General features: G+C 49.3%; 1 protein-coding gene across 2 annotated transcripts in view; it reads right to left on the bottom strand.

Moving 5' to 3' along the window:
* Positions 1–24,148, bottom strand: part of LOC131583792 (vascular endothelial growth factor receptor kdr-like) — a 126,639-nt gene that overhangs the window by 74,320 nt on the left and 28,171 nt on the right. For both annotated transcript variants that reach the window (XM_058848250.1, XM_058848251.1), the window contains exons 2-4: positions 19,148–19,244; positions 15,398–15,600; positions 3,382–3,509 (exon numbers count right to left, since the gene is read on the bottom strand). In XM_058848250.1, the coding sequence (XP_058704233.1) occupies positions 3,382–3,509; positions 15,398–15,600; positions 19,148–19,244 (428 nt within the window). The remainder of the gene's footprint in view (positions 1–3,381; positions 3,510–15,397; positions 15,601–19,147; positions 19,245–24,148) is intronic.

Here is a 24,148-nt window from a genome sequence, read left to right as displayed (position 1 = left end):
CTAAGTAGGGGGCTGAAAGCAGGAATTTCACCCCAGTGGAACTGTTTTGTTCCTATTCCTGTTGTGTACAGCTCCTGTTTGTGTCCCAGCTGTCAGGACCCTGGTTTGGCAGGGCAGCTGAAATTGGATTGAGTTTAAACAATCCTCCTGTCCCACACAGCTTGCAGCCTGGGGCTCTGGACACACGAGTGACCGGGGTGGCCTTGGTTTGGGTCAATTGTTACAATTCCAGCATGGAAACCCAAAGGAATTCTGATTGAGGAGTTGGTGATGCTGCATGGGAAAGGGGGACAGCCAGACAGTCGCTGTCTTTTGGAGCAGCATCTCTTCTGACAGCAGTAAGAAATGAGGATTTCTTGTAAATGCTTTTGAAATAATCAAGCTGTGGCATCTCTGTTTAGAACCGTGAGGAAAAATAGGAAAAATTACAGAAAGAGGTCTGAAACCTGAGGCTTAATCATGCTTTAGCACTCAAGAAGGTCAAAGCTGGAAGTGGCAAATGCACACTGAACCAGATTAGTGACTAAACAGATGTGACATGACTGAAAAAGCTCTTTTTGCCCCGAATTAAAATCACGTTATGCAAAATTAAAAGCCTGAGTTGTGTGTCTTAGCATGAGTTTGTTAATAACAAAGATGATACCTTGAGATAGCTGGGATCTCCTCAGTACAAGCAAGAGGTACCTTTCTCTGAACATGTTTAAAGAGAGAGCAGTGATTTTAAAGTATAATGGTAACATAAGGAACTTAATTTACGGTGGCAAAGAGTCCATTTTCCACAAGAATAATAAAACGTGATAAAGCTGAACTTCAGGGTTTGGCAGCTCTACTCCCCAAAGCCTGGGGGAAGGGAGAAGAAAAAATAACCCTGCTCAGGAGGCCCTTTTCAACACCACACACAGATTAAACATCATCAAATATTCACAAATACCTATTTAAACAATCAAACAAAAAAAGCGTCAATGCTGCTCGAAGGAAATCACAGCGGCTTTCCTCCCTTTGAAGTGTTGTCCTCCCTCTCCAGTTGTCTCCTGGAGATTAAATTTGGAAGGAGAGGATGTTCTAAATTAGTCTGATGGCCTCGTTCACCTCTCCTCCCCCACGCTCACCTCCGCCCCTCTCCTGCCCCGTTTCCTCCTGGCGCGGGAGCCGCCGCCTCGGTGCTCTGGCGGTGCCGTAGGATTTCAGCTTTTCTATCTTTCAAACCCTGTACTGCGTGAGTGTAGAACTCCAAACTCCATGCAGTGTGTCAGGTAATTCTCTTCACATTTTGGTCAGACAAAACAATTCCTCTAGGCCTGAAATCCACGGATGCTCTACTGCCTCAATTCCTCTAGGCCTGAAATCTGAGTACCCTCTACTGCCTCAGGGCCCAAAAAGTATTGACAGAAGTGAGTTGGAAGGGAGCAAACTGGGGGAATATGACTTTATTACCTGAAGCTGTAATTGGAGGATTAACCCCTGATATGTAACTGTGTCGCCCTGAAAACTCAGCTTCTGAGCTTGCTGACATGGTTTTCTAAGGACTTTCCCAGGACAGTAACTGTAAACATAGATATGTGTACATTCTTTCTGTTACACATCTTGTGATGGACATCTCTCATGGCCAGTGCAGTGAGAAAGTGTTATCCTGACCATCCAATCCCTGGCTGTGGTCAGGAGCCTATAAATCCTGGAGGGAAAAATAAATCTCTCTCTTCTCTTCACCACACCTCGACCTGTGTCCGTGTGATCTGTTCACCTTCAGCGGTAACATAACTGGACCAAATTTCTAATTGTCTGAAAAACTCGTGTCCATCGTCCATGTTGGGTGGATCCCCAGAGGCTTCTGACTGCCCAAGGTGAACCTGTTTGAAGGCCTTTAATAAATCCCCACTTTATTCTCTTTACTTTGCCTGGCCTCTGTTCTAGGCAGCCACTGCAAGGCATCAGTGGGATTCCCAGCCAGGGCCAAGCCAGTGGTGCCATCCTTGGCTGGAGCTTCCCAAGGCACCACATCCCTTTGGGATGCTGTTGGAAGCTGTGCCCAACCTCTGCCTCCCTGCCCCGAGCCCCAGCTGCTCAGCCCTGGAGGGGGAAATCTTCTGGCAACAACTTTTTGTGGGAGAGATTTCAGTGGAGATTTCATTCCAGCTGCTGGGATGCAGTTTGTGTTTGGTGAAATGACCGGGAATTTGGCTGGGAAGCAAGAAGAGCAGGGCTGTCCATCAGTGAGGGAATAAATGTGGAGATGGGAATTCCGAGGCCACCCTGATGGTGCCAGCACTGCTCCAGCCATGAATTCGGTGGATTTGGTGTCAAATCAGGCAGGGATGTTTCATTTTTAAAGCCTAGGAGGGAAGGTGGTAACACTTATCCAGCCTAAGAAGAAAACTGGAGAGGAGCCTCCTTCCCCACTTTAATCCCTGCTGATGAAATTTAAAAATAGAGATCTCCAAAGCAATAAAGCTCCTGCAGTCCCTCTGCACCTCTACTGGGAATGTGCCATGGGTCCCAGCAGGAGCTGGAGCCCTGTCCCAGTCCTTGTGATTCCATGTGCTATTTCCCAGGGAAAGGGGACATCTAAGGCATGGAACTGCCACGAGGAGCAGAGGTGCTCAGACCCCTCTCTGCCATATCCACAGCAGCCTCATCCCTCACAGCCCCTCCAGAACAGGCTGGAAAAGGGGCACAGGATGAGCTGCTGTTCTCTTTAGGGTTTCCTGAGCTGGCAGGCTGGCAGGGGAATGGAAAGGCACAGAATTCCTGATGTTAAATGCAGGATTGGAGCCAGGAGAAGTCTGTCCTGCTCTTCACTCCATGACAGGCTACTCTGGAGGCCGGTTCTGAAGCCTTTAAATGAGTGACTCCATTGACTGATCAGGGCCCAGATCTTAAATTTCCATTTTTATTATCCCAAACAGCCTTGGCCTGCACAGACTGTGCTGTAACCTTGAATTCAGGTGTAACTGCTGCCAAAGGGATGGATGCTGGAGCCATCTATTCCCAAGGCTGAAAATTGGTTTGAATTGATGAAATGGAGAAAAAATGGACAGTTGTTCTGAGGAGGTTCAAAGAGAACCTTTCAGAGAGAGATGGGTGCTACACAAAGAATTTTGAAGGAAAATAGTGCTTTGTCATCTACCTCTGCCAATTTATGGAGGAACACCAAGCCACAACATAAAAAAAAAACATGTGATAAACTCAGCCCAATCCCCCAAAAAATCTTTTTACCCAGTTCAACAGTAACACACTGCACAAACAGGTTCATGTTTCTGGATTTTCAGTGTCTTTGCTATTTTTTATGGAACTTCCCCAGCATAATGCATCTAAATTTGTGGTTTTCCCCACTTTGTTGGCAGCCGAGACCTTGAACTGAGCTTGTCTGGAGCCATCTCTTACCTGGGTGAGTTTGGGTTTGATGTCTGGCGAGGTGACCCGGCAGGGGATCACCACTGTTTTCCTGTCATCCACGATGTAGATGATGTCAGGGTGCTCCGAGTACATCTCCACAAATGGATTCCTGTAGTCTGCAGGGAGAAGAAAGATTTGGAAAACTGCTCAGTCACGGGAAGGGCACAGCAGTGTGAGCACTGAACTGCCCAGAAAGGCTCCCTTGGAGTCAGGACATCCAGTGACATCCTGCCACGGTCACACAGGGATTCCAGCCAATGACCAATTCCTTGGATTTAGCCCCACATTCATCCAGAAATTCCCCAGAACGGCACATTTCTGTGCAGAGACGTGAAAAACTTCATGGATTACCAGCTCAAGGTGCCAAGATACTTCTGGGCCTTTGGAGCCCTCCTGTCCTTCAGCTGGGGACATCCACAGGCATTTCTTGACTGATGGCAGCCTTTGCTTAAGGATTGCCAGGGAAATACCCAAGTGCTGTCACCTGGAATTAACCCTCAGAGAATCAGCTCAGCGCAGAGCTGGAGCTCCTCTGCTCCACAACCCACCCCAGTTTCACTCCCAACCACACCAAGGCAGGGGTGGACACAGCAGAGTGACCCTGCTGCCTTTTGTGGGGTTTGGAGCTTCATTTTAGCTCTGAGAACTGGGAGTTTTGTCCTCAGCAGACAAAACAAACCATGGGCTTCATCAGGAGGAGAGCAAGTGTTGGCTGGAGCGGTGTGTGTGCCAGAAAGGCCACGTGGGAGGTGATGGTGGTGTTTTACAGAAGGCACTCGGGGAATTCTGCAAGGGCCAGAGAACTGGGATTCGTGTGTGGACTTGGGATGAGGGGCTGAGCACGAGCACTGGAGCCAAGGCACATAAAGACCCCAAATCTTGATGATTTCTCTTATTTCTAGTGCTGTTTTTTATGCCAGCTTTTCTTCCACATCACTGGTTTATTCTGGCTGTGCTTTGGCGTAAGGGCATTGCAGGAAACGCTATGTGAGAGAGATTAATTAGAATTAAAACATTAGATCTCTAATCTCCCCACATTTGGGAAGTTTCAGATACACATCTGAACTTTCTGGCCAGGCAGGCCCTGGTTTTAATCAAGCCTTGAGCAGAGAAACCTGATCTTTGAACCACAACTTTGTAGCTTGGTCCAAGCCCCAGAACAAATAGGAAATGTTTATATTCAGTCCAGTGTCTCGTGCACTTTCCCAAAAATGCTAAATTCTCCTGTTGGGTCACATTATGAAAATGTGTTTAGTGTTTATCCCTGCAGCTTAATCCCTCTGCAGTCTTGCTCTCCAGTTGAACCACACTGGGAGGTATCAAATGTGACAATATTTTTATTTTTATTCTACTTAAAAGAAGACACTGGGTAATTATTTGTGATAGGAAAAAGCAGAGAAAGTAGATTTTTGTGTGTATTTGCAACAAAGTGCAAAAAGGTGTCAGGGGAAATGCAATCACAATTATTTCTTGTCCTGTGGAGAAAAGGAAGGAACAAGGGATGTGCCACGTGACAGGGGATGGACAAAGGTATGGAATGGATGGAAAAGGGTGTAGGATGGATGGATAAAGATACAGGTCAAGAGGAAATTTGCTGGGGGAAAAAAGGAGCTTCCTGATACCAAATTATACACAATTCAGGATCAGATTTTGACTGAAAAGATGGAAGCACTGAATTTAAAACTATTTCTGCCAGTATTTTTAGAGATTTTCAGAATAGCACTGTTTGTTTAAGAAGTAACATAAATTAAGAGAAGGCAGCTAAACAAATATGAAATAATCCTAAAATGTAGGAAAAATATTGAACTGTGCAACGATTGATGCATCTTAGTCAAAACAGAATAAAATGGCTCAAAAATATTTCCTGTTCAGGTAAAAAACATATTTATTTAACTCCATTCTCCACTATCTTTCCCAAACTTCAAGACTCATCTCTACCAAATATTTCAGATTCACAAGAGACCTAAAATTAATCTACCTTTTCCCAGCTGCAAACAGGACAGGTATGGTGCTATTGATTCACCTAATGGGAAGGGAAGCAGGGATTTACAGGGTGTGTGACAGAAGCTGTATTTCAGTCCTAATTGATTTTTAATAGCAGCCTGCTCCTGAATTGCCACATGTCCAACCAGGGGCTGCAGATAAACTACCCCAGATAAGCTACAAACTGAACTGGAAGCCAAACTAGATAAATCTGGCCTTCTACCATCAATCTTTGAAATATTGATGGTATCTTAAAATCACAGTGCACTTAACAGCAGCAAGAGGCAGTTTCTGGGTGATAAAGATGGGGAAAAGGAAAGAATGGCTCCAGCTGTGGTGATTGTTAATCACTCGTGGGTGTTGGGTCTCCTGGGCATCATTCTCACCGTGTTTTAAAAAAGATAAAGAGAAAAAGGTTTTCTATTTTATGGGTTCTCCCCTTTGCTTTGCTAAGACAGTTGGGGTGTCCTAGAGCAGATGGCTGTGATTTGTGTTATTTCTGTGATTTGTGTTATCTCAGTAATTTGTGTTATCTCAGTGATTTGTGTTATCTCTGTGATTTGTGTTATCTCAGTAATTTGTCCAGTTTATACCCTTACTCTGCCCGTGAAAGGGCTTCTCCCTCTCTGTTTCCATCTGCAATATCAGAGCTCTTAAACAGGTGGGGAAACCTGTGGGTGGATATCTATGTGTGGGATATTTGTGAGTGGATATTTGTGGGTGGATACCTGTGGGTGGGATATCTGTGGATGGATATTTGTGGGTGAATACCTGTGGGTGGGATATTTGTGGGTGGATACCTGTGGGTGGGATACCTGTGGGTGGGATATTTGCAGTTGGATACCTGTGGATGGGATATCCGTGGGTGGGATATTTGCAGGTGGGATATTTGCACATGGATACCTGTGGGAGCCCTGGGATTAGCCCAGTTGGTCAGAGCAGGGTGCTAATAAAGCCAAGGTTGTGGTTTTGATTTCTGTTTAAGAGCTGGACTCTGTGATCCTTGGGGATCCCTTCCAACCTGGAACATGCTGTGATTTCAGCTCCTGGAGGGAGGGTGCTGCTGGGGCAGCAGCTTGCAGAGCTGTCCTGCAGCAGGTTTGACATGAGAGCCCCATCCAGGAGGTGAGGGCTGCACTTTGGCCATCGGGGGACAGTGACCTTGCAGTGACAGGGCCAGCTGCAGGGGAAGGTCGAGCACCTGGGTCTGTCCCTGAGGCCAGGGAGCCTTTGTTTCCCTCCCTAACTGTAGAACTCCATGCAAAAGGAAGAAAACGATGTCATAGAATCCCAGAATGGTTTGGGTTGGAACCTTAAAGCCCATCCAGTGCCACCCCTGCCATGGGCAGGGACACCTCCCACCATCCCAGCTTGCTCCAAGCTCCATCCAGCCTGGCCTTGGACACTTCCAGGGATGGGACAGCCTCAAGTATCTCAGTCATCAAGCACTAAAGAGCCCCAGCACACTGAGAAGAGCTCAAACCTTGTGTGTCCCTCTCCAGCCGCTCCAAATCCCCTCCTAAGCAGGAGCAAGGCAGTGCTATTGGGAAGGAGAGGCTTTCCAGCACTTTCCAGACTGCTCACTTGGCAGATAAGGAAATTTAAAGTGGCCCAGCTTTGGAGCTTAACAGAATGACAAGGGATAAGTTCTGAGCTAATCAACTGCCAGCTGATACCTCTGTTATGGTTTGTGCAGGCAAAAAAAAAATGGATCTTTCCTGAAACCCCTCAGTAGTTCACACTGATGGTGGCGTGGAAAAATGATCTGCTGGAACATCAGGAGTGTCACTGCCAGCTTTCCAACCATGCTCACCACCTCCAGTCCACCAGCAATCAGTTAACTCCTTGTAAAAAACTCTCTCAGAGACAGAACTTCTTGAAACAAAAGGGACAGGGTCACTTTTCTTTCAAAATGATAACCTCAGCCTGGAAGATGTCCAGTTCCAGGTGGTGTAAATCAATTGCACTCAAGTGTTGCAATCTGGAGAGCTGTGGCATGGGAAATGCAGGTGTTGTCCTCTCCACAGTCACCAGCACTGAACTCTGGGGGGAAATTCCTCAGCAAAGAAACCCTTGATGAGAACAGAATATTTCCCTGTAGCTTGGCACATCTGTTCCTCCCGAGCTGGGAAGGTGAAATGCTCTATGAATCTCACCCAGAAAGAAACACCCAGCAATTCCCAGCGGATAATTAACAAGTGTGATTTACTGCGGGCTCCTTGCATGTGAGGAGAGACAAGAGCTGAAGCTCGCTGGGGATTTATCAGCTGCAGCCCCAGCTGGGAGGCGAGGGAAAGGCCCCTTCCCCTGGCTCTCAGACTGCATGTCTGGCTCCCCAGGTCAGTGGAAGTTTGCAGGAAGCTCAGGCAGGCCAGGGTGTTGGGAGGGAACACAAAAAGCACGGCCAAGGAAGCCGTGGCAGCGGCACAGGGAGGGAAGGGACTGTCCAACCCCAGGGACAGCAAGCACAGAACACACAAAAGCAACCCAAAGGTCAACGGGAACATTGTTTTCCTGCAGGCAGCAAAGCCCTTCATGTTTGGATGCTCGTCCAGGAGGAGATTAATTGCTGCTTGGGATGAGCTTTGGGCCTTCCAGTTCATCTGTGCAATCTCAGCTGTCCCCTCACAGCTCCACAGCAGCTGTGGGACACAGGTCCAGGACATGGATCCAGGACACAGGTCTGGGACACAGGTCTGGAATATGGATCCAGGATATGGATCCAGGACACAGGTCTGGGACACAGGTCTGGAATATGGATCCAGGACATGGATCCAGGACACAGGTCTGGGACACAGGTCCAGGACACAGGTCTGGGACACAGGTCTGGAATACACATCCAGGATATGGATCCAGGACATGAATCCAGGACACAGGTCTGGAATATGGAACCAGGATATGGATCCAGGACACAGGTCTGGGACACAGGTCCAGGACATGGATCCAGGACACAGGACTGGGACACAGGTCTGGAATATGGATCCAGGATATGGATCCAGGACACAGGTCTGGAATATGGAACCAGGATATGGATCCAGGACACAGGTCTGGGACACAGGTCCAGGACATGGATCCAGGACACAGGACTGGGACACAGGTCTGGAATATGGATCCAGGATATGGATCCAGGACACAGGTCTGGGACACAGGTCTGGAATATGGATCCAGGACACAGGTCCAGGACACAAATCCAGGCTATGGATCCAGGACACAGGTCTGGAATACACATCCAGGACACAGGTCTGTGACACAGGTCTGGAATATGGAACCAGGATACAGACCTAGGACACAGATCCAGGACCTAGATTCAGGACACAGGTCCAGGACACAGGTCTGGAATACAGATCCAGGATATGGACCCAGGTCCAGGACACAGATCCAGGACCCAGATTCAGGACACAGATCCAGGACCCAGGTCCAGGACACAGGTCTGGAATACTGATCCAGGATATGGACCCAGGACCCAGGTCCAGGACCCAGATTCAGGACACAGGTCCAGGAGTCCCTGTGACACCTGCTCTTTGTTCAGTGTCACCTGTAGGACAGGGCCCTCTCTCCAGGGGCTCTCCACTGGTATCCCCCTCTCAGAGGCATCACAGCTCCGTCCTGCCTGAAGCTGAGGGATTTAAACCTCTCATGTTGTAGATTCAATCTCTCCTACAGCTCTTTATTTCTCTGCCTGTGCCTCTGAAACCTCCTCCTGACACACACACACACACACACACACACAGGATTTTATACAGGATTTTGGGGTTTTTTTTCATTCTTCCCGTGTCTCCCACACCGTGACAGCGATTTGTCTCGTGGTGTTTGTCTCACACCCCAAGCCCCGGAGCTGACATCTCCTCTCCCTTCAGGTGCTGTCAGCCCACGAGGATGATGAGCACTAAATGGCCTTTGAGGACAGCCATTCACGGCTCTTCATGTCCGTGAAATTCCTGAACATTCTCATTTTGCCCCTCGCTTTGTTCCAGATAAAGAGAATTCTCTCGCCCTCTCCATTTATTTTCTTCACTCAGCCATACCTAAGCTGGGCAGAGATTCACAGGTTCTTTAAATTCATGTTTTGACATAATCCCCATGAAGTTTGTCTTCATCAAGGTCAAAACCACCGAGAGGAGGTTTATAACCTGTTCTTTACAGTAATAGCAGCATTAGCACAGCAGAGCCACTTTGGGCAGAGCATTTTGGAAAGGCTGGCCTGCTGAATTCCCCCTGGTGACCCATCAAAGCTGCCTCCAGGTACAGCACTAACTCCTATAAAGGCACTTGTTTTGAAACGGGATCTTTGAATATAAAAGACCTTTCAGATTGGCGGGCCAATGAAAAGAATTGGTGGTGGAATGTTTAGATTAAACAGAAAGCAGAATATTTTCTCTTTAGGCAAAACAAGAGTGACTGCAAAATCCCCAGAAGCCATTCTGAGTCAACATGAAGCATTCTGTTTTGGTCAAATGAAATGCATTCTTCCCCTGGAGATTGCTGTTAGAAACACAGGAATATTTGTAGAGAAAAAAAATATCACTCTAAAAAGTGTTAACTTCAAAAATTGGAGAAGCAAAATGCTTCTCGCTGCCAAGCAAATAAAGGCAAAATGGAAAGATTTATTTTTAAAAAAATCCCAACAAAACACTGCAGAAAAAGAAAAAGAAGCCTCCATGCTTTGTCTGGAATTATGTTTCAAGCAGCAGAAGAATTTATAAATTCTGACTCCCCCACGGGATTTTAGGCAGGTTTGACTTTGTGGGAAATATTCTCCAGCTTCACCTGAAATCCTGTTAAGAGCAGGTCTCCCACCTTGGGGAAGGCTCAGCCATTAGCAGTCACTGAGTGGATACAAACCAGGAAGGAAGCAGTGGGGGAAGTGTTTGTGATTCTGGAGTTTGGGATTTCATTTAGGAATCCGTGATCCATGGGGAGGGATCCTCTCTTCCTGCTGGGCTGCCAGGAGCCGTCACTGCCGGTGCCAGGAGCTTCTGCTGCTCACTCATCTCATCCTACAAGCCTCCTCTGCTTTCAAGTCAGACCCTTCAGGACATGATTTGAGGATACTGAATGCCTTGATTCAGAGCTAAAAGCATCTTGCTTTTCCCTTGGACGCTGCCCTCAATCCTCGAGGGTCCTGCCCTGGGCACAGCCTGTGTTCAGCACGCTCTGACACGGAGCTGGGATGTGCAGCCAGCCCTCCCAGAGCTGCTGCGGGACAGGGACGGGACTTTATCTGCAGGGCACACAGCTCAGCTGCCTGTCTCAGCTGGCCCAGGGCTGGCAGCAAGTCTGCAGCCTCAAAGAAAGAAAAATGCAGCTCCAGTTCTGTTCCCACTGGTAATATCTTGGGAAAAGCAAGCCAAAGCCCAAAGCTGTCACCCCAGCATTGCAGTTCTGCTTCTCACTTTCAGATTATCTCTGTGAACTGTCAAGAGGATTAAGGAGGCAGAAATCAGCTTCAAAGAACATCAGAACAAAAATATGATCTCATCTGAGGGGCTCTTCCATGCACTTCCAGCCTCTTTAGATTTCTCGTGGTGGGAAAGGGACGAAGCCGATGGGGCTGCTCATCCCTGGGCTGTGGTTGATGGGAACCCCACCCTGGTGCAGCACTTGGACCATCTCTCCTCACTCTGTGTAGCAGCAAGGCAGAGCTCCTGCCCTGCCCTGGAGCTGACCAGCAAGGAGATGCTCCAGCAGGACAAGCTGTGCTTGGATGCATCCCCCTTTTCCCTCTGGAATGGCCTCAGCAGGACTTGTGCTCCCATAAAAAATGTCTGTCTTGCTTCAAATTTGATTTCCAGTCCTCGTGCTCTGGACTCCTGGCAGGACTGCAGTGTGGCTGTGCCTTCATAGTGCCCAGATGAGCTTTAAAAGGAGCCAGAACTCCAATTTTCTGTGGGGGCATTTTGTGGGTTTCCTGTGCTCTTGTGAGCACCAGTGCTAAGCAGCAAATGACCCCCTCAGTCCTGTTCTCCTCATTCACACTGAGGTGATAAAACACCAGCAGCTGATGGCTCTGGGTGGGGACACACTGTTAAAATATTCACTTTTTAATTGTTCTCCGTTAAAATGTTTGTTAAAAACTAGCCCCACTGGAACAAGCAGGAATAATTGGGGAATCCACTCTGTTTGCTCAGCCCCTCATGGGTTCACACACAGCATCTTGTGCCTGTTGCACTCAGAGGAGGTGGGACTGGTGTTCCTGAAGCAGTTATTTGAGAAGCAGCTCTATCATGGCCATAATTATTTCAAGAAATAGAATAACAGCCTTGCTTTGCATAAAAGATGCTGAAGGATGCTGCTGGCCCCATACAGTGAGGAGGTGCCTCTTTTAACCCTACAGCTGTGGCAGAGCAAACCGGGGCTGGGCAGGAATCCCAGCCTGGAAACCTGGAGGAACTTTTCCAGACACTCTTTGGCAGGATGTGCCCAGCTCTGGTGACCTCAGCACTGGAGTCACACAAGGTGGAGGCAGCAGGACTGCTGTTCCTTGCTCTGATCACTGAGCCAGCGGTACAAAACGTGCAGCAGATCCTTACTGTGACACTGGGGCTGCTGGGGGAACTTGGAGCTGAGGCAGGATCTGAGCCAGGAGCTCTCCCAGCTGACACCCCCAGGACTCTGACTTTGCTGACACTGACACTATTTCAAATAGCTGAGAGCTGCAAGTCCTGACTCCTGTCTAGACTGGAGCCTGGGGTAGCCCTTTGGGAAGGTGGAATGAATCTTTGCTTGATTTGTCCTTTTTTTTTCCTCTTTCTCTAAGCCATGTTAAATTTTATATGTGCTGGGAAGGAGATCTGTGTGTATATGTGAGACAGGAAAGGCAATGGGGCATTGGAAAATGTGGGATGTGGGACCTGACATGGTGGAAAAGATATGGAATCAAGGGTGAATGCTGACCTGGTTTTGTCTGGGATAGTTTTTCCTAGCTGGAACAGTGCTGTGTTTTGGATTTAATATAAGAATAAAGTGGATAACACACTGAGGGGTGAGGGGACCACTGTCAGGGGGACTGTCTGTATTTTCACACCTCCTGCCCCGTCCCTTGGCACAGGGATCCCAAAAGCTGCAATAAATGAGGGTTTTCCTCACAGGGAGGTGTCCCTTGATCGGAGGGGAACTGCAGAAGGCAGATGGAAGCAGATGCTGTGTCTGCCTGGCTGTGGCAGCATTTTCCATGGAGCTGCAGTGTGGGCCAGGCCCTGCCTTTCCCTGCAGGGATTATCCCTCAGAGCTGCCATGGAATTAACACATTTAACAACTCCCAACTATTTCTGCTCCAGCCCTGGGCTACTCTGTATTTCCAACAGGGAGATGGGCGACAGGAGAAGGAGTTATCTTCCTTTTTAATGGTGGTGCTTGGGACTCGCAGCTGCAGGGGGAGGCAGAGGAGGCCTCAGGAACAATTAATGCAGGATGAAGCTCCTGAGCTGGGCCTCCCTCAGTGCCTGGGCACAGCTGAGGGGTGGCAGCCACCTCTCCTGTCCCCAGGGTCACACACACACCCCAGGAGTGCCAGGTCCTGCCAGAGCTCACAAACCCCTCCAGGGAGGCTGGAAAAACAGGAGCCAGCACAGGAAATAATGGCCAAGAACAGGGCTTCCGACACAATCATGTTCTCATTTCGGTGTCAAGCAGCCTGCCAGGAATGAAGGGAAAAATACCATTCCCCTTCCTTTTTTGGCAATAATGGCTTGTAACCTCAAAGGAATCTCCAGCCTTCAGGGGCTGGCTCCACATTTTGTGCCTTCAGCTGACTCAGCCTCACAAACACCCCCTGAGCACCTGCTCTCCCCTCAAAACATCCACAGAGATGAGCTTTGGGCCTCACCCCTGCCTGGCACTGCCAGGATCTGTGAGTTCCCTCACCAGGAGACAGCTGGTGGCTTTCTCAGCACTGCCCAGACACTGTCACAGCAATTCCCTTCAAAAGGCATGTTTAAATATTGAAGAAAGCCATAGGTGGGCTCTGAAGTCCTTAAGTCCAGAGCAGTTTCCTGGTCCCCAGGGCAGCCTGATGGCTTCCAACAAATATCCAGGGGAAATGAATGGCAGGAAGAGCATGCCCTGAGGACAGATCCATGCTGAGGTATAAATATCTCCATTTCACTGGGCCAAGCAGCTTCCTCAGATCCCAGATCCCAGCAGGAACCTGCAGCTTCAGGATGAGCTGCTGGGACAGAGCCCTGCTTTGGGGTGCACGGGACAAGCCACAGGATTTTCCACCCACTTTTCCTTCCATGGCTTTTCAAGCACAGGAGTCTGAGTAAGAGTTTTTAGAGCAGGGAGGACGTGGGACACAATTAGAGTGCACCTGAGAGGGTGATTTTGTGCTGTTTGTCAGGAGAACCTTGGCAAGCAGGAGGACATCCTGCCATTTTTTTAAGATCAGCTCTGTTCCAAGAGCATCCCCCTGCGAGGCATTTCATAACTTGGGATATTTTCTTCAGGAAAGTGCTCAGGCAGTCCCAAAAGATCCACAATGTTTCCTGCACGTGCTCCTGCCACAGAGTAATGAAAGGCTGGGTAGGCAGCCAGAGCTCTGAATGTGGACAGAAAATTGAGTTTCCTGGAGTGTGGGACAGGCTGGGTTAACAGTGTTGGACCTGGGGCATCTGAGCTGGGTGTAATGGGAAAAGGAAACAGCTCAGCACAAGAACCAGGGTGGATAAAACAACCAGAGCACCAAGAGAAAAAAAAAAAAAACCAGAGAAAGGAAATAGAAAGGGAGAAAAAAAAATTACTTCAGGAACTAAGAAGTAATGCCAAAAAAGCCAATTTCCAATTAGAGGAAAACTTGCTGGGAAAGCAGGATAAGGGTAAAAAGAGACTGTTTTCAACAGGCAGGAAAGTGTGACCCACATGAATCGAGCAGGTGTGTTCACCTGGAGGTGCAAAAGCTGAATTTAGCTGTGTGGGCATAACAGAGTCCTCTGGGAGATGGAAATCACTCCTTGTGTTGGTTCACAATCACTGGCAACACGCTGAGACCCTGAGGCAGAGCTGCCCAGGGAAGATCTGTGTTCTCTGGAGGTGAAGGTTTGCAGCTCCCTTCAAATACCATCAGACAAACTCACTGCCTGTGCAGCATTTGTGTAAGAGGATTCAAAGCACCACATTTTAGCTTTTACTAGGAAAATGAAATTAATTCATCCACATGAGTATCTGTGGGGAAGCGAAGGCTGAGCCTATCCAGCACCAGAGGAGTTCATGTCATCCCCTATTCATGGCACTAAAAGTCAGCTCCTTCATCTGAGGAGTCACAATCCCAGCTCAGAAGATCCAAGATGATTCAGTGTTTAGTAATGTGTTTGTCAAGTAGATTTGGAAAAAAAACCCCAGCATTTGGGGGGAATATTCTAACAAAAAATCCCATTATTGGAATGATTCTTCCATAGGTTGCATTCGCTTAACCACAGAGGAGGACCACGCTTCTCTGAAGTTCCTGCTTCCATTTATTCCTGGATCTGAACTCAATGATTCTGGGATGTGGGGTACAGACAGCTCAAAGGGAACAGAAATGAGCAATGGGACATTTTTTACAGTAAAATATGTCCAATGCAGTCACCCAGCTCTGCTAGGAATGTCTCATGGATGTAAGGACAAATGTGTAGGAGGGCAGGAATTACAAAGAATTCTGTCCATGCCTGGGAGGAAGGGAAAGAGAGAGGGCTTGAGCATCCTTGGAAAAGCACTGTGACAGCAAAACCCTTTAGAATTGGAGAATTTAGTCTTAAAAGGAAAGGATATTTAAGGAAGTCAGTGTCTCTGTTACTTGAGACACTAAACTGATGGGACAGCTTGGAAATCCTGGAACTGCACTGGATGGGCAACCTCTGGTTCTCACATCCATATGCCTGAGAATTCAGCTGGCATAAAAATCCACCTGCCATGAAAAGCCAGATCTGTTTGGTCTGTTCAGTGTCAGAGCTGCTGCTTCCTCCTGGGCCAGTGGAGAGGGATGGAGAGATTGGAGAGCTCACGCAGCTCCCACGGCCCAACACCATTTAAAAAGCAAAATTCTTACCTTGGACAAAGACATAGATCCTGGCCACAGGTGCCTGGTGCTCGGGGGTGCTGTTGAGGGCACAGCTGAGGTACCCAGTGTCGTTGACAGTGGCTCTCCTGAGGACGAGCTGGCTGCAGCTCAGCCCGGTGACATCGCGGCAGGCGCTCACGTGCACCCGGGGGTTGTCTTCCCTCAGCTGCCAGCTCACAGACGGGGCTCCCCTGCCAGCACAACACACCCCAAATTACACAGAATTCAGGAAAAATCAGAGCTTCTTTCTGGCCACTCATTCCCAGTGCTCCTACCCTTGTCATTCCCAAATAAATTGTAAAGGTCGCTGAGTGTTTGCACTTCCACCCGTCAGAAATTGAGCTGGATCACCCCACACTGCTCCCCAGACATTCCTGAAATACTCCATGGGAACTGCAGCAAGCACCTGGAGAAAAGTTTGATTTCTCTCCTAACACACTGCCTGAACACAAGTTTGTTTTTATAACACTGTATTTTATCCACTTCAAACATTAGAAAGCATCAGATAAAATTATATGTTTGTTCCAGGCAGAGGATTTTGCATATTTTAACGGCTAAATTAATGTATATTTTCCTGCACTGAGGCTGCATGGAGAGAGGAGGATATTTATGGAATTTTGCATCACCTTTCTTGCTTAATCAGCAGTGACTCAGTCTTGATTTTTGTGAATGGCCTGAAACTAATCAGGTTACAAATCTGGGAATATCTGCTCAGGACACATTTTTTTTCCAATTCCTCTTGTGACAGCAGCCAGAACATCAAGCCAGGAGGGCAGAGGATGCACGTTCCACCCACCTGACCCCTCTGCTGTCGGATTTCCCAGCACAACTCATAAAAAATGCAATTCCATGGAGTTCAGAACAAAAATCAGGGCCTGGGTGTCACCTGCTGCAGGACCCAGAGCTCCCAGCTGACTGAAGCCACAGCTGGATGTGCTGGAAGCATCAGGCCATGGCAGCTGGAGCTCCTGGAGCTCCCTCTGAGGCTCTGGGGATGGACCAGAGCTACCACACAGGCCTAGGAGATGAAGAGGATGGTTGGTTTTGTAGCAAACTGGTTTTCAATGTGGAAACTGGTGTGTTGGGGGATATCTCCTGTGGATTTTCCTGGGGAAGAAGTTGGTGTTGGAGAGAGGGAGCTGAGTGTGTGTTTGCAGAGGAGCCACTCTTCCCCAGAACAGGGGGTTGGCTCTCCCTTCTCACTCTGAGAATTCCCACTGGCATTTTTGGGGCTGAGGAAGGAGTGGGAACCCTGCACTCCCCAGCTCGGTGCTTCCAGGGAGAAATCCAGCCTAGACCCCCTGACCCAGGACTGAGATGGCAATGCCCAAAGCGTGGATCTGGGTGAAATTCCCAGTTAGCCAAGAGCTCCTGAGCTCCAGTGGCCTGCAGAGCTGCAATAGATGCAGTCAGAACACGTCTGCCAGGACATCCAGTGACATTTTCACAAACATCCTCTTGGCCCTCGATCCTGCCCGTCCCTCTGTCGCCTTCCTGGAGAGGAGGCGGACATGGAGCTGGGCTCTTGAGGTTATTCCCAGCACGAGGCTGAAGGAGAGCACTGGGAAAAGTGGGAATATCCTCTCTGCTGAGCAGCCTCACCCTTGTTCTTGGATGCTCTGGTGGCTTGGACAGCCCCACCCCACGTCAGAGCAGCTTCCCGTTGTCCTTCCAAGCAGCCAGAGCTCTGTCCCCACCCGACCAACGTCACTGGTGACTCCAGACTGGGATTGCCAGCCCGGAACAGGGAACAGAGCCAGTTCCCATGGAGACACAGCTCCCAGCACGTCCCTGTCCCTGTCACCCACACCTCCTGGGGTCCATCCTGCTCTGCTGGTTCTGCAGGGCACACTGGCATTTCACACCTGTGCTTCCTTGAATCTCTTCCCCCTACATACACCATCCTGCTGGAGCCTTTGGCTGTGGCTTTGGGATTTCCACACATCTGCCAATGGCAGCAGCAGCTTTGGCCTCACTACCACAAACCAGGAAACCTTGGCCAAGAAAAAATCCTGGAGCTGATGGGAGGATGGACATTCCCAGAGCCCCGCTGGGCTGCTGCCCTGTGCTGTGCCCCACACAGCCCCAATGCCCCTGGAAGCACGAAGAATTCCTGAGCTCCCCTGGGCCAGGAGCCAAGCCCTGAGTGTGGCAGAGGAGGCAGGAGGGCAGACACCCCCAGAGGGGCTGATCCAGGGAGTCTTGCATTCAGAAACCAAACTTTCCTTCTCTTCCCAGGTTTTGAATCACCTGAGCCAAGGAGCTGAAGTGCTCCAGGCTCACGTTACATCCCATGCTCACATCCTTTTGTGTTTCTCAGATCTGTCATGGGAATTGCTTTGCATCCATAAAGCCTCGTGGGACTGAAGTGCCCGTGACTCCTTCAATTATTTATTCATCTGGTGATAGGAGAAAAGTAGGGTGCTCCTCCAGATGACAAAGGTGGGGGATGGAGAACTGCTGGGAAATGTTGATTTAATTGGCCTGGGGCACGCAAGGACTTTGAGTCTACACAGGTTTTATGGAGAGCACCATCAAGATGTTAAAGGACTGCTCAGACTTTATTGCCGTCATGTTTGCTGTTTGCCAAGCTAAAAATACCACTGGAAGGTTGTTCTGACCTCGTAAGCCACATGGCAAGCTGGAGGGATTTGGAAAAAAGCTGCCTTGGACTCCAGAAGACATCCCAAATTTACACAGTCTGAGCCCATTCACCTTTCACTATAACAAAGAATTAAATAGTCTGGGACAAAAATCAGGGGGGACGTGTCAGCGTAACCTGAAGCTTAGGTTCACCTTCCCAAGGCTTTTTTTTTTACTGTTTTCAGTAACTTCTGTTGCAGGAAGCCATCCACATAATGGCTACAGCCAAGGGAACCTTACAAGAAGGTGTAAAACCAATGTGTGTGTGTGAGAGAGAGAAACTGTGAGAGTTTATGTTACCTTGAGCCTTTTTTCCTACAACATCGTCAGAGAAAAACCTGAGAAAAAACCTCTGGCAGTCGTGAAGAGTAAAAATCCCACTCAGAACAAGTAACACCTCCATCCATCTCAGCCTGAGGCCTTTTGTGAGACCCAGCAGCTGCTGCGTGTTCTGGCACAGCAGAGAGCTCTGGGTTTGCTCCTTCCTCCTGTGTCAGCTGTATCCTCATTCCCAGAGCATCCCCTCCCTGTCATCACCAAAATCCTGCTGCTCCTTGCATGGCTGGTGGCACACATCGTGCCAGGACTGAGCAGCTGCCGTGATTTGCAGCAGCAACACTTTGGTTTTTCACAAGTCCTGTCTAAATTTGATTTAAAGAAGGTGTTGTGTTTAAACAGGCTGGGTCTTTGAATGCACACACAGTGACTGCTGCTTATTTAAGTGTCTGTGATGGGCTAGGTGGAAGTCCTGGTGATCCTGTTTGTTGTTTCCTCATGGACAGGGAGCAGAGGAGTGATTTTAGCTGCAGAGGAGCTGAATCTGCCCCTGTTTCAGAGAGGATTTCCAGCCATGTCCTCAATCATGGCACGTCCCTCTCTCCCCTGTGCTGACTCAGGGCTTTGCTTGGGCCCCTGAACAACACAACACAAAGAATTTGGCCAAGCTGACCCCAGACTCTCCTCCCTGCTCTGTCACAGCCCATCCAGCTCCCTCCACACAGCCCCAGCTGGCTCTGCTCTGTCCTGGAGCTGTGCCGGGCCAAACCAACCAACACAAGGACAAAAATCCAGCTCGTTTTTTGGAGCAATCCTTACCAGCATTTTATTTTTAGGGTATCTCCTGGTGAGATGACAATTTGGTCCTTGGAAATGCTCAGCTTTGGCTTCTGAAGAAGCTTTTCCTCAGCGAGACCTGACCCAAAAAACAGAAGAAACCATCATTAGTTTAGATGGAGCAGCACAATACTCTTTGTTTTGTAAATAGTTCCTAATTTGGGGGCCCACACAGTGCTGCATTTATCCTTGGTCAGGAGATGCCCTCAGTTTGTTTTTGTTTCTTTTATTCCTCTTTCTTTTCTGACATTTAGCACCTGCATTTGTGCCAGTAGTGTTTTGAGCCAGCTTTATTACTGAATTATTGCAGATTTAGGAGAACAGATCTGTGTCAAAAGGATTTTGCACACATATAAAAGTGGAAGGAGTCAGGTCCTTGGGAAAGAATTTGATGGGTGAGCTCATACACTGCATTTTAATTAAAGGGAGGAGAGAAAACAATAATTCTGGAGAGCAGCTCTGTGAAGCACCTGTGATATTAAAGGCAAATGGAAAACCTGGTGTTTCCCAAATGACCATTCCCAAATGACCATTCCCAAATGACCATTCCCAAATGACCATTCCCAAATGGCCATTCCCAAATGACCATTCCCAAATGACCATTCCCAAATGCTGCATCTGAACCCCAGGCTTGGTGGGTTGGGGTCATTCTCCCAGGGGAATCTGTGATTTTGTCAGGTCTCTGATGACCAGGAGCATTAATAACAGCAGAGACAAAGGTCTCTCTCATCATCTCCTGGCCCAGGAAACGTCTCCTGCCTGTGGAACTGTCCCCAGGGATAATCTGAGTGTTCATCTTCAATGAGACAATGCTCAGAAAGTGAAACTGAGAAGAACCAGGAGTGGAGGTTGGCCAGGCTGGGTGCTTTGTCCAAATTCAAAGGAACATAATCAAGGAGAGGAGAAACCAGGCTCTGATAAGGATCTCCACTTCCAAAGCTCTGACATTAAAGCCGTGTTTTCTTTCCCCTCCTGCTCTTCAAATTTCTCTCCTGTGCCTCGAACTCGATAAGCCAGAAATCCTCCCTGGGCTCTCAGCACGGGCATTATTTGCAGCAGGCAGGGAGATAACATATCTGGCAGAAAGAGAAACACGAGGCTTTAACTTTTCAACTGCACGAAGCAGTGATTTTCCTGCCCCCACCTCTGTACTCTCATCTCAGTGCTGCCTGATTTCTGTAATTGCTCTTTGCCTGGCATCGGCGTGGGGAGGGATTCACTCCCACTCTGGAGTCTCTGGCTTCTTCCAGGAGCTCTTGGAACTCCTTCAGGAACTCAGCAGAGGCCAAGTCATCTTTTGGCACCACAGAGTCCTTCCAGAGGGGATCCTGCCCAGACACCATGGTGCTGGGCTGCCCTTGGAGCCCCTGACCCTCCCTGGAAGGAGCTCTGCTCACCAGGGACAGATCCAGCCCACTTCCCCTGCCCTGGCACCGCTGCTCCATCTCCTTTGCAGAACGAGAAGTTGGAGTCTGGCCAACCCCAGCTCTCTCCAGTGGCTCTGTGGGACATTATTTAGCACCTCCAAGCTGCCATTGCATGGAATGCTGGGGCAGCAGAGCAGCTGGGGGCTCCAGCCCCGCAGTTCCCGTTTATTTGGGAAGCACTGCTGTTCCTCAGCACCCTCAGGATGTCACACGCAGGGAACAGCGTCACACTGAGCTGAGAACCAACAGGAAAAGCCCCAAACTCTACAGGAGGAGACACTGCCAGGCAAACCCATCCTCACTCTTGGCTCCAAGTCCCCTCTGGTCTCCAGACAGAGCCAGTTCCCACCGGGAATGGGCTGAGCCTTGGCACGGGTCCTTTCATGGTGCTGAGGTATTTCACAGCCCTCTCAGACTGACTGTGCTGAGCTTTGCAAAAATGCTCCAGGATATGGCCAACACCTTCAAATTTGTCTGTCAAATGCCATTAATTTGCCAGCTGAGGGGGGTTTGGGTCCCTGTGGCTCTCCCAGGACACTGCTCCTCCCAGGATCTGCTCTGGGCTGTTGATGCTGTGACTTCAGCCAGGACTTAGAGAATCCTGGGCTTTGAAACAAGATTATTTCTCTCTCCTTGTGCCTTCAGTTGTTCTTAGGGCTTAGGGGGAGCTCAGCTGGTGCCTTGAGCTGGGCTTTTGACTCGGGATTGCTCTCCTGAGCAAGTGTGGCACTGTTAGAGGGTCTGGGGGCAGAGCCTGAGCTCTGCTCTGACTGCAGAGTCTTGGGGCTTTTGCAACATTTGACACCATTTTTGCTGGAAGAAAGAAAAGTATTTTTCAATTATTCTGGTTTTGCTTCTGAGTTACTTCTTGCCCAAAGTTTATTTTGGCTTGGGGAGCTGAAGAACAGGACAAGCAAAGTGGAATTTCAGTGCTTTTCTACACCACGGAGGACAGGAGGAGAATTCCTGTGCCACACACACACATCTGGTCTCTGCTGGCAGGTGACAGAGGGTTTAAATAAACACAGCCTGTGCCCCTTCTGCCACAGCACAGCTGAGTGGGCTGGGAAAACAACATTTTGAGGGCAAAACAGACAGAATCGTGGGGGAAAGGTCAGGCTGTGCTAGGGCAGGACACTTAATACCAAACTGGCAGAGACCTCACAATATTCCCAAGCTCCCCGGTCCCTTCAGAGCTAGAGTTGATTTTTTGGAGGCAAAGTTGGGGACAGCCCCAGGGTATGTTGGATGAGGAGAAAGGATCTGCTCCACTTTCATATTTGCTGTCTGTGTTTGAGGAGATTCATGCCTTTATGAAGGTGTTAGGATGCTGCAAAGGAGAACCAGGCACGTTCCTGGTGGTGCACCCCCTCTTTTTCCACAGCCCTGCTCCCCAACCTTTGTCCCTAAACCCAGGAGCCACAACCTGCCCAGGGTGGGTTGGAGACCTGCTGAAGCTGAAGTGCTCCGATTGCACTGCTCAAATTCCAGTCAATGCCTAAGAGAACGTTCTCCTCTCCTCCCTGTTCAATATTGTTGGTCCTGCTCTAGGGCTACAAAGCACATAAAATTAAAAGCAAGCAGTCATCACTGTGTCATGACCATGGCAAAGCTCCTTGTGAGAGCCACAAGAAAAGTCCTGGCTGCCAAATCTGTCCCTGTGGAGCTGAGCCTGCTGCTGGTGCATCCTTCCCGAGATGCCCTGGCATGGTTTGGGATGAGATGCTGCAGGGACAACGCAGCTACAAAGAGATCTCAGCAGCACATCCCCTCTGTGAGCCCCTGGGGAAGGACAGGCTCCTCCTGGGAAGGGACAGCCCTGCTTAGGGTCCTCACATCCCTGCCCTGCTTTGCTTCTTGGCTCCAGCACCTCCAGCCTAACGAAAGAGCCCCAGGTGAGGACAGCACCTCTGCCCAGAGCCCCTCTGTACCATTTCTGACTCTGGGAGCTCATCCCTACCTCCAGTTCAGACTTTAACATTCTGCTCTTGGCGGTGAAAACCGCAAACACAGCACAGCCACAAATCCTCAGGAGCCAAATGTGAAAGGTTGACTGCTACATTATCCAGGGGAGAAAAATATATTGAAAACTGCTTTTCCTGGGATAATCTGATTTTGCAGCATGGCCAACATTAAACACAGGAGGCTCCCCAGGCAGAGGGTAATGGGTGACCTTCCTCACCTCTCTGTCAGATGGTTTCCAACTCCATCTCGCTTGGCACAGGGAGATCCCTCCCACACACAGCCTGATGCTCCATCCTGGGCCCAGCAGTGAGAGTGGATAAAAAGTATTTTTAATCTCTGTTCCTTATTGTAACAGCCTTCCTCCAGGCATGCTCTGGGCACCGCAGCTCTCCCTGGCAGAGCCTCACCGATGGTTGTGAGCTTGGCTGTGCCTGCTCCGTGCCAGCTCTGGCAATGTGATCCCTGCTGGAGGATCCAGGGATCCCCTCTGGCCACGGGGAGAGCTGGGGGATCAGAGCCCACCACCTCTGCTTCAGGTGACAGTGGGTAACTGCTGGGCAGGGCAGAGTGCTGTGCTGGCAGAGAACCCAGCTCAGAGCAGGATTGCACGAGGGCTCGGGCACACAACACTGATTTCTGCATGTGGGTGAACTCCAGGGAATGCTGTGGGTGTGAAGTGGCTCCTGTGCAGAGAGCTGGGCCCTGCTGCAGCCCAGGGACCCTTGGGAGGGACTGGAAGTCAGAGTTTGGAGCTGATTTGAGTCAGGGAAGGAGGGTGACAGATACACAGCGTTTCAAACGGGTTTTGTCATCGCTGAGGATGCTCCTGTGAGCTGTGCTTGCCTGGCAGAGCCTGGGCCAGAAACTCCAGGAACCCTCTGGAATCACCAGGGGACACCACACCCCACCCTGGTCACTGGTGAGAGGACACCACCAGTGCCTGGAGTGCTGCAGGGGCTGAGCTGCCCCCTCCCCTCCTCCCAGCAAACCTGGGCAAGGCAGACCCTCCAAACATCTCTGTCCCTGCAGCAGAAATGAGCCCCAGTAAATGACAATGTCCTCCCCTCCCTGCTGCCAGGGCACCTCACACAGCACAGCATCAGCACACCTCCAAACGAACAGCTGCCCCTTTCAAAGGCTGTTCTCGTGCTCCTGTCCCCAAGGAAATCTATTTTTGCTGCAATTGGAGAGCTCAGCGATTCGCTGGAAAGCCATGTGCGTTCAAACCGATGGACTGCAATCATCTTAGGATTTATTTCAAGGTTACCCCCATGAAAAGAGAAGGCACCACAGCACTGGCAGCATTATTGGATCCCAAGCCTTGCAATATTTGGTGTTTTTATTAAGTCTTCAGCTCCTGGAATCAGCTTTCACTCAAGTGGTTTTCTATTATTTTTAAAGGTTTAAAAAGACAGCAGCAAATAACTAAAGAGACCCATCTCCACCCCTCTTTTTGTTGTGAATTTGGACCTAGGATTTTTGATTCTCCTGGACATTAATGAAATGTTTTGTGCTCTCTATGCACAATGCAAGATCTTCTAAAGGAAATGTTATTGCTACCATTGACTTTCCCAGCAGAGGGGAAGGAAGG

Source organism: Poecile atricapillus, chromosome 12 (genome assembly GCF_030490865.1).
Source record: "Poecile atricapillus isolate bPoeAtr1 chromosome 12, bPoeAtr1.hap1, whole genome shotgun sequence".
In the NCBI taxonomy this organism is placed as follows: Eukaryota; Metazoa; Chordata; class Aves; order Passeriformes; family Paridae; genus Poecile; species Poecile atricapillus.
This window is presented reverse-complemented; position numbering and strand designations above follow the sequence as displayed.